This window comes from Nicotiana tabacum, chromosome 17, assembly GCF_000715075.1.
Source record: "Nicotiana tabacum cultivar K326 chromosome 17, ASM71507v2, whole genome shotgun sequence".
In the NCBI taxonomy this organism is placed as follows: domain Eukaryota; kingdom Viridiplantae; phylum Streptophyta; class Magnoliopsida; order Solanales; family Solanaceae; genus Nicotiana; species Nicotiana tabacum.
The window spans coordinates 124,701,983-124,712,988 of record NC_134096.1 but is presented as its reverse complement, the minus strand read 5'-3'; the positions used below and the strand labels follow the sequence as shown (position 1 = coordinate 124,712,988).

General features: G+C 35.3%; 1 protein-coding gene across 3 annotated transcripts; it reads left to right on the top strand.

Moving 5' to 3' along the window:
• Positions 1-4,345: 4,345 nt before the first annotated feature.
• Positions 4,346-10,794, top strand: LOC107773185 (putative LRR receptor-like serine/threonine-protein kinase RFK1). Of its 3 annotated transcripts, none has more exons than XM_075235013.1 (12): positions 4,346-4,445; positions 4,690-4,762; positions 4,842-4,889; positions 5,030-5,073; positions 5,431-5,819; positions 7,274-7,469; positions 8,821-8,964; positions 9,154-9,272; positions 9,354-9,564; positions 9,659-9,896; positions 10,002-10,152; positions 10,275-10,794. In XM_075235013.1, exons 1-12 carry the CDS (start codon positions 4,442-4,444, stop codon positions 10,629-10,631), a joined length of 1,974 nt encoding a protein of 657 aa, XP_075091114.1. In that variant the 5' UTR covers positions 4,346-4,441; the 3' UTR covers positions 10,632-10,794. The 3 variants fall into 3 exon arrangements, with proteins under 3 accessions (XP_075091114.1, XP_075091113.1, XP_075091115.1); XM_075235012.1 differs by having other exon boundaries at positions 4,352-4,445; positions 4,690-4,752; XM_075235014.1 differs by lacking the exons at positions 4,346-4,445; positions 4,690-4,762 and having other exon boundaries at positions 5,030-5,077.
• The last annotated feature ends 212 nt before the right edge of the window (positions 10,795-11,006 follow it).

Below are 11,006 nucleotides of genomic sequence, written 5' to 3'. Positions count from 1 at the left end.
GATTATGAAATCAAGATAATTCATCTTGATGATGCTGGTTTATATCCAAGATAGTTTAGCATTGAATACCTCCTATTAATGGCTAAACTATTGCTAATGAGAACAAAGCCTCATGTGTTGGTCTAAGATTTTCTAAATTGCATACAGCAGCACTTGTATGCATCACACCAACAAAATATGATAAGTCATCCCCTCACAATTGATTTAGGATCAGAAACCAAATATTTTTACTATCTAATAACTTTTGATGTGTGGTATATGATTAATTTCTCTACCACAATGCACAAAGATATATTTTCCAAAGAAGATTTGGGATATATGTTAGTTTTTCTAACATTTGGGGGATGGAATAAAACAGTTGAAAAATATGCTATATGAATCGAATTATCATTAATATGATCCTCGCTTAGAAAATAATTCAAGTCAAATGCCAGAAGCATTTACTGATCCAAAATTAAATATTATATTTTAGCTGCAAATGCTCCTATTAAAATTAAAGTCCCTGAAGGATAGAGTTTACTGTACGCATGAAGCGTGGTAGACCAATCGGTTCCAAAGGTAGCAATCCTTGAAAAGAATAGGAGCAAATGATCATAATAAGGAGGAAATAAGCTCTGGAAGAGCCCACGACATAACATTTTATGAAACTCCAGAAGAAGTTCAGGTACCTGAAAATAAAGAAAGTGATGAGATCTCAACAAGTTATGTCGCTTGTGAACTGATACGAAATGATCGTCGACGATATATTTGATACAATATAGTGCACAATATTGTAAAAGATTGTGAGGATCAGACTTGTAGTCCAGACACCTGAAGATGTCATGTCATTTAAATGTAAGTCATTTGATTAAATCTATATGAAGATCCCTGAAGGATTTAAAATGCCTAAAACATATAGTTCAAAATCTCGAAAAATGTACTCGATCAGATTACAAAGATCTTTGTGCGTTTTAAAGGAATCCAAGCGCATGTGGTATAATCGTCTCAGAGCATATTTGCTAAAAGAAGGTTACGTAAGTGATGTTATTTGTCCATGTATTTTTATAATGAAAATGTCATCATAATTTGTTATACATGTTGTTTATGTTGATGACATAAATCTCGTTGGAACTCTAGACGAGCTCCAAAAGGTAATTGAATATCTTAAGAAAAGAATTTGAGATGAAAGATCTTGGAAAGACAAAGCTTTGTCTTGGACTGCAAATTGAACATTTAGCAGACATGATATTTATGCATCAATCTGCCTATACAGAAAGGGTCTTAAAACGTTTTTACATGGACAAAGCGCACCCATTGAGTACACCAATAGTTGTTCGATCACTTGAAGTGAATAAGGACCCGTTCCGACCTCCAGAAGAGGATGAGGAACTCCTTGGTCCTGAAACACCATATCTCAGTGCAATTGGTGCACTAATATATCTTGCTAATACTACAAGGCCTGACATAGTATTTTCTGTTAATTTACTGGCAAGATATAGTTTTTCTCCTACACGGAGACATTGGAACGGGATTAAGCATATATTACGATATTTAAAGAGAACTCTTGTTATGAGTTTGTTTTATGCTAACATAGATAGTGCAGATCTTGTTGATTATGCGGATGCATGTTATTTATCTGATCCCCGTAAAGCTAGATCTCAAATCGGGTATGTTTTTACATGTGGAGGTACTATCATATCATGGCGCTTCACAAAGCATTCTATTGTTGCTACTTCTTCAAATCATGCTGAAATAATAGCTATTCATGAAGCAAGTAGGGAATGCGTATGGTTGAGATCAATAATTCATTTTATTCGAGAAAAATGTGGTTTGGAATGTGAGAAAAGATCCACAATTTTATACGAAGAAAATATTACATGCATAACCCAATTGAAGGGAGGATTTATAAAAGGAGATAGAACGAAGCACATTTCACCAAAACTATTCTACACACACGATCTTCAGAAAAATGGTGACATTGATATGCAACAAATCCGTTCAAGTGATAATCCGGCAGATTTATTAACTAAATCTTTACCAACTTCAACTTTTGAGAAGATGGTATACAAGATTGGAATGCGGAGACTTAAATATTTGAAACAAGGTTTTCATCAGGGCGAGTAAAATATGCGATGTACTCTTTTTTCCTTACTAAGATTTTTTCCCACAGAGTTTTCCTTATAAGGTTTTTAATGAGGCAGCTAGCAATGCGTATTACTAAATATGTGTACTCTTTTTCCTTCACTAGGATTTTTTTCCACGGGGTTTTTCCTAGTAAGGTTTTAATGAGGCACATTATCTTTTAATGAACATCCAAGGGGGAGTATTATGAATATATTATATTATGGATGTTCATTTAGTATTCCGTTGTAAATAAGCTTCCTGAAGAAGTTTATCCATATGAGACTCCGCCATAAATATATTTATCTATTTAGTACTCTATTGGAAATAAGCCTCCTGAAGAAGCTTATCCTTTCGGTACTCCATTATGGATAAATATTACCCATGATAGAAGATTATCTATATCTGGCACAACAGTTTAGAGCAGCAGCTTACAAGCAGCTTACACAGCAGCTTACAAACAGCTTAAACAACAGCTTACAAGCAGCTTGTAGTAGCAGCAGCTTACACAGCAACTTCCTTTCTTCTATAAATAGAGGAGAATTCAGTTCATTATGTACATAAGTTTGAAGTTTGAATAATATATCAATCTCCCTCTATACTTGTCTTCGATTTCTTTACTTTATAGTCTTTATTTTATAACAAGTAAATCTTTGTAGAACTATTTTTTTTATTTTAACTATATGTAGGTATATGAGATTCAAGTGTGCTAGTACGTTTTAGCGGATTTTTTTTTTTTTTTTGATTTAACACGGATATTATTTTAGTTATACTAGTCTTAAAGTATGTGTTTTGCGCGTGTTCTTCTTGTCAATAAGTCAATAATTTTTATAAATCACATAAATAATATTAAATAATATTTCTAAACTATAAAATAAAAAATAGTGTAACTTTCTAAAAATAAGTTTGTAGATTCTATTTAACTAGCTTCAAAAATAACAAAATTCATACGAAACTTATCAGAGTTTTATAGGAATATTTTGTGAAAATTATCGTTATTGTTGTGCTCTAATATCAACAAACAAATAACATAAAAAATTACTTAAAATTTTGAATCTTTTGGTCTTTTAGAAATATAGGAATAAAGAGGTTGGTCTATAGCTTCTGAAAAAGAAACTAATAAGTGACAAGATATACTCTAAAAATGACTAATATTGAGTTAAATATTTTACAAAAATTGGAAATCTGCCATAAAAAGATTATAGGCAGTTGAACAAAGTTACAATCAAGAACAAGTATCCTTTACCGCTTGACGATCTATTCGACCAGCTTTAGGGAGCGAGGGTCTTCTCCAAGATTGACTTGAGGTATGGGTATCACCAGCTGAAGATTCGGGACTCGGATATTCTAAAGACAACATTTAGGACCCGTTATGGTGATTATGAGTTCCTTGTGATGTCTTTTGGGCTGACCAATGCCCCAGCAGCATTCATGCACCTAATGAACAATGTATTTTAGCCTCATGTTGACTCGTTTGTCATAGTGTTCATTGATGATATCCGGGTGTACTCTCATAGCTAGGAGGAGAATGCTCAACATTTGAAATTTCGACTTAGGGCAGAAGATGTGAGATTGGGAGTGTGATTCTTGGGTATGAGAGTTGTGATTTATGCATGCATGGAAATATAAGTATGGTGGGAAGGTAATTGAACTAATATGAGTAAACGCTTGGTATTGAATGGGTGATGGTGTGAAGGAAATCTTGTAGAAGAACCTTGTGGTCAAATTTGCACACCTAGTATTTGATAAAATGTCCAAATGAGCTGAAACCATGAATATCTTTCTAATTTGTGTTCAATTCTGTTATGTCTCAAAATATATTGGGATTGCAAGGATTTTTGGAACATTGTAGTAACTTAAGGAAAGCCCAAGCAAGGTATGTTGGCTAAACTACTCTCTTAGAATTAAATTCCATGATGTTCCCGTAAGTTTCAAGTATGGTTGGTTCAAGTTCCTTATTCTCCTGTTCCGAGTTGTTCCCTATAAATTCGATTGTCCAGAGTAAGAAAAGTATCGAAAGATGTATGTACTCAAAATGTGTTCCGATCACTCTTATCTCATCATGATCTCCTTCGGGAATGTGTTCATGCAAGGTTTATGTGTTAAAACGTTATAACTTCAATTCATGTTTCAAATGAAAATATGTTAAGCATAACTTGGAAAGAATACTCAATGCGTCTGAAACCCCTATTGCTCATTTATATACTTAAGGCCTTAATTTTGAAGGTTCATATTTTTGAAAATCCTTAAAGATGTTTGAAAGTGAAAGGAGTGAGTAGGTTTCTTACTGGCAACATGCTCAGTGGAGTTATACCTGACTCAATTTTGAAGGATGGAATAAATGTGTAAGTCTACATTTGTTAATATTCTAATTTCATAAACACTTTCTTCTTGTGTATGATAGGATCAGTCTTTGCGGAACATGTTATATTTATTATTCAAAAACACAGTGATCGTACACTGGCGTGCCAAAGCAATTTTGATTCATTGATCTCGGCAGTTTTTCCCCACATTTTGTCTTCATGCGGATCTCACAAATGCTTGTTCATAATTGGTAAGATGGTATCTGACAGCATTCGTCACATGCAGTGATCTTTCCTACAATAATTTTACATGGCAAGGACCTGACCAACATGCTTGTCAGCAAAATATGTAAGCAAAGGTCCTTATTTGTTAATTCCTGCTCTTAAGTTATTTTACTGGATGAGCATATATGGTTCTGAGAATTATTCCTACTACAGGAATCTGTATGTAAACTTGTACAAGAGCTCTGCAGCAGCAAGCCCCTTGTAAGAGGATTCTTCTAATTATTCTGAAACATTAAAATTCTGATTCATGATGAAACTGAGGGAAAAAGGAAGTGCAAAGCTTTGCTTTCTCATCTGATTCAAATTTGGGTCTAACTGCTTTTGCGCTTTAACTTCTACAGAAGGAGAATTCTTCCATGTACAGAGGATTTCACTTGTCCTCGGTGTAAGTATGTTCTTTTCTTCTCTGGAAAGTTATACAATTTCATATGAAAAACACAAACCAACAGTAAAGAATCTGATGCTTACTCTTTAGACCCTTGGCGTTCTCTCGACAACTCGAGTAGCAAACTGCTCAACTATCAAAGAGACAGTAGCACATTAGTATCATCTGTTATATTAAAATGCCAATACATTTTAATGTTGGATTCAGTCCTAAAGTCATATATCTACAGGTTTTAAGGTGATTTGTGGATTCATAACCTAATGATTGGAAATATTCTCTGCTTGATTATTCTCCCAACATGAGAAATATTTTGAGCACCATGATTTGAGCACTGAATTCTACAATTTTCCTTGCCAGATGGGTGCTCATTACATGTTAATTGTGGTGGAAATGATTATACCGTAAAGGAGGGCGGCCGAGAGGTTAATTATGAAGGAGATGCAGGAGTTGATGGTGGTTCTGCTAGATATTTCAGTACTAGTACCAATTTTTGGGGATTGAGTAGCACTGGGGACTTTATGGATGATAATAACGATCAAAATGCTCGTTTTATTGAAAGTACACCATCAAAAAGCCTCTCTGAATTGTACAATAATGCGCGGATGTCTCCCCTCTCGCTCACTTACTTCCATTATTGCTTGGAGAATGGGAGTTACAATGTCAGCTTGGATTTTGCTGAAATAACTTTTACAAATGAGAGCACCTATACCAGTCTTGGAAGGCGAGTGTTTGATATATACATTCAGGTTGGTATGTTAATTAGAAAACTTTCTATGCTGTTAAAATATGATTGGATGTGTGAAGACAGAGGAAAAGAAGGGAGAACCTGTACTGAATTTTGTTGTTAACAATTTCAGGTTGGTATGTTAATTAGATAAGTTTCTATGCTGTTAAAATATGATTGGATGTGTGAAGATAGAGGAAAAGAAGGGAGAACCTGTACTGAATTTTGTTGTTAACAATATACAATAAGATCCTTATATGGAATTTTGGACTACTAGAAATAAGGTAAGTTTAATCTTAATGAAATAAAAAAAGTTATTAAACAAGGAAAATTACCCATACACTTAGATTCCTTATTGTAACAGAATTAGAAAGAATATTCTCTAGTATTAACCTAAAATATATTTGAACACATTTACTGTATTAATTCTCTTTTCTTTCAACACGTCCCTCATCTCAAGGTGGTGAAGCAACTTGAGTTCGTAAAGTTTAGCTCAAAAGTGACATGACACTACCTTGAGACGAAACTGACAAGATATGACACTACCATAAATCCATTAGACATGATCGAATTTGAGGACATTCATGCTGCCAGCTTAACAAGATATCTAAACGAAAGTAAGCATGCTGCCAGCTTGATTAGACAGCTGACAATATTTGACGATCAAATGCTGCTGACCAGGCATTGACTATAAACATGTAGCTGGATAAGTCGTGACTGGAAATGTTTTCTGGATGGCAATATGATGCTGTCTGAATGGTGACTTGTTGGCTGGCTAGAAAATTATAGATTGTCAACTTGACAGGTCAATAAACGTGGACTGATGATATCAAAATCTAGACAAATGTGAACTGTCGATATGTGGCACGTGCTGCCCAAAAAAAGGGCCTGAAGAGAGACTAGGCGTTGACTAGAAACATATCGAGTTGCAACTAGAAAGTTTCTCTGAATAATGACTTGTCAGCTTACTGGACAAACATAGACTGTAACTTGACAGGTCGACAGATTTGAACTGATGATATCAGCCCTAGGGCAACTGTGGACTGTTTATAAGTGGAACGAGGGCCCAAAACAATGGCCTGAATAGACATGTAATAATGGTGTTGCTTGACCAGTAACTAGAAAGATACAAGACTAGTAAAATTATGAAAAAAATGAAAAACCTTGTCTGTATAGGTGGCATGAGATGGAAGCTATTAGATATATAACAAGATAGTAGAGTCTCCGATCCTTGTGAGATTAAATGAAAAGAAGCTCCTTATGTAGGAGTTAAGACTACTAGAAATAAGATAACTTTAACTTATATGAAATAAGAGAAGTTATTAAATTAGGAAAATTTCCTATATATTGAGATTCCTTATTATGAAAAATTTAGGAAGAATATTCTTTCATTCTATTAACCTAAAAATACTCTTAACACTTTACTGCATTTTCTCCTGACAAAAAGATGCTTACACGATCTTCTTTCTGCTCCAGGAGAAATTAGTTTGGAAAGATTTCAATATTGTGAATGAGGCTGATGGAGTTCAAAAACCCGTAGTAAGGCATTTTAACACCAGTGTAACAGATAATACCTTGGAGATTCGATTTTACTGGGCTGGCAAAGGCACTACCAGAATCCCAGTTAGAGGGAATTACGGCCCCCTCATATCTGCTATTTCACTCAAACCAAGTAAGTTTCCTCAACCTTCATCATCCAAAGGGGAATGACAAAGTATATCCAATTTTATACTTTCACTTGGTTTCTTTCTTTGTAATATATTGTGTATTTAAAGGATGTCTCGTAAAAAATCCTACAGAGATATTCTAGATATCATCTGATCAGGTCACAGGATTGGTTACTTGCTTCTAGAAAAACACTGCAACGGAATGAATGATTACATGCTCTGCTAGACTACTTGTGGGGTTGACAATGCTTATCAACTTCCATGTAAAAGATGTTGGTTTTCTAGGTTCCATGATCCAAGTCAATATGAGGGAAATCTGATTCTAGCCCATTCTTCTCCCTGTTGTTTGAACACCTGTTGGTTTCTGAAATTGCAAAAGATAACTGGTTGAGTATCTATCTCAACAATTGATTTGCTTTGGTCGCTTCAGAGTTGCTTCGTTTTTCTAGAGACCACAAGTAAAATATTATCAGCATCAAAAGCCAATTTGTGAACCTTTACTTGGCCTGCTCCAAGTGATTGAAAGAGTAATTTTTCATTAGCATTCCTAATTTATTATTGGGCAAACTAGTTTCTTTAAACCAAGCTCTTAAACTTCATTCCTGGCTTGATCTGCTTGTGGTTCTGTACCATCTATAAGTATTAGTATGTTCCCTGATTTGTGTTTCTACAAGCTCTCCTAATTCTTAATGAAAGGTAGCTTTTAATTCCCTGGAACTCCTAAAGTATTTGCCTTTCTTTTATATACGTATTGTATCTATTTAATCAGCTCTTCGTTTGTATGAACAATCAAAAGCCAAGTGTAATTGGTCTTTGCAAGTTCCGGGCTTGCAGCAGACAAGTTCGATGCATATATTAGTACAGCACATGTAAATGCGGCACATGTGTTTTCCAGAATCTCCTGCGTAAAAGGGATGAACTATGTATATCTTCAGAAATAGTAATATTAACGGGAAAGTTCACCATTTAAATTGATGTGAAACTTTCTAAGCTGATGCTTTAGAAATGGAACAAGTCTATGCAAGACTGAAATGGTTGTTTTCGTCCCCCCCCCCCCCCCCCCCCCCTTTTTTTTTTGGGTAATGCTCAGAGGCAGCGGGAACTGGTGAAATATGGGTCATTCTATATGGCCGTGGAACTCCATTTTCATAATTTTGGTTGAAATAGCAAACCGAAGTCCTTTTTCTCAGCTTGAAGGAGGGTTGATGAGTGTAAACATATTTACTTTGTTTTTATTTTCCCATGAATGACATGTGCATGTTCAATAAACTTGATGAAATCTTAGCTGATTGAATCTCATTTTCTGTTGCACTGCTGCTGCATACACGTAACAATTTTGTCTTCATTTCTGTGCAGCTTTTAAATCTTGTTCAGAGGGAGATAAAAAGAGTGTGACTGTTTATGTTATTGTTGGAGTAGGGGCAACATGCATTTTCCTGTTGGTAATGAGCACACTTTGGTGGAAAGGGTATCTGCAATGCAAAAAGAGACAGAGAAAAGGTGATCACTGAACATGTGTTAGAAAGAAGTAACTTTAACTAGCAAATTCTGTGATTAGGCAGTTGATCCATGCATTGCTGATCTGAAAGAGCACATTCTACTGAAATGATAATCAACAAAATCTCACTATCCAGAAGTTATGAGTTGTAAATAGATGACTAACCATTAAAGACTCTATTTCCATGACAGATTTAGAAGGCATGGAGCTGCAGACTGTTTCTTTTGCTTTAAAGCAAATAAAGGCTGCCACTAACAACTTTGATGCTTCTAACAAGATAGGGGAAGGTGGTTTTGGCGCAGTTTACAAGGTATCATTATGGGAACAATAGTAATGGTAGCATCTTTGTTATCATTATTGTTTGTGAACTCTGACCAAGTATTTGATGTAGGGCCGGTTATCTGATGGTACTTCAGTTGCAGTGAAGCAGCTCTCACATCAATCAAGACAGGGAAACCGTGAATTCTTAAATGAGATTGGCATGATTTCTTGTTTGCAACACCCAAATCTTGTTAAGCTGCATGGTTGCTGCATTGAAGGGACTGAATTACTGCTCGTATATGAATACTTGGAGAACAATAGCCTTGCTCGTGCACTATTTAGTAAGTTATTCATTCACTTTTAAAAAAAATTCTAAACTACTACCAGCTCTCTATGAAATGTCTATTAACATTTTAGTATGATGGACAACTTTAGATCCAGAGAAAAGTCAATTGATACTTGATTGGCCGACAAGGTTCAAGATTTGTGTTGGGATTGCTAAAGGTCTAGCTTACCTTCATGAGGAATCAAGCCTTAAAATTGTACACAGAGACATTAAAGCTACTAATGTACTGCTAGATAAAGATCTAAATCCCAAAATTTCGGACTTCGGGCTGGCTAGACTTACTGAAGATGAGAAGACCTATATTAGCACTCGAGTTGCTGGAACAATGTATGTTTCAATGCAGAATTCAAACTAGATTTTCTTTTTGCCTTTATCCTGTCATCAGTGTGGTTAGGTAAAATTTGTGGCATAATTGTATGTTAATAACTGCAGAGGATACATGGCACCAGAGTATGCACTGTGGGGTTATTTGTCCTACAAAGCAGATGTCTACAGCTTTGGGATTGTCCTTCTTGAAATTGTTAGCGGCAAGAACAACAATAACTATGCCCCTTCCGACAATTTCATTTGTCTTTTAGACTGGGTATCTTCCTTTACCTTTATTGTTAATGCACTTCAAGACAGCCAGACCATTCTGCTATTTTTAAGATTGAGAATCGTTGAACTCTTTTAACCGAAAAACCTCCATATAAAATTTTATTGCAGGCCTGTCACTTGCTACAAAATGGAAAAATAGAGGAGCTTGTCGATGATAAATTGGGTTCTCGTTTCAGCAAAGCAGAAGCAGAAAGGATAATAAAAGTAGCACTATTATGCACTAGTGCGACACCATCACTCAGGCCTGTAATGTCTGAGGCTGTAGGCATGCTTGAAGGACAAAGAGATGTCCCTGATGAAATCCCAGAAGCAAGTACGTATTCTGATGATTTGAGATTTAAAGCCTTGAAAGATTTCCAACGAGAGAGGCTAAATCAAAGCGCATCAAGTAATCAAGCTCAATTAGCAAGCATACAAACTGCCTCTGATCTCTGTGAATACAACCCGGAATCAAGATCTGACTGACTCTATAATTTTATCTTTCTTAGTAATCTCTTGCCGGTGTAGAGCAGTGGTTTATGGTTCCTGAGGGACTGCATTGGTTCAAATACTCTCATGGAGTAGGATTGTTGTAACTATTTGTATATTAATTCTTTTGTGAGTGAGATGTCTATAAAATGTTCATAAATCTCCCAAGAAAAAGTGTCAGGGCACCATTCTAGTGGTGCTACAATGTTTTTTAAAATCTCCCAAGAAAAAGACAAATCTGTTATAAAATGAAAGCAACTTAGTAAAACATGAACAAGACATGTTATGAAATAAAAGCAATTTAGTAAAACATGAACAAGAAATGGAGATAGAGAGAAGGAAGAGATATTCTTCTTCAATTGTGTGTATCTT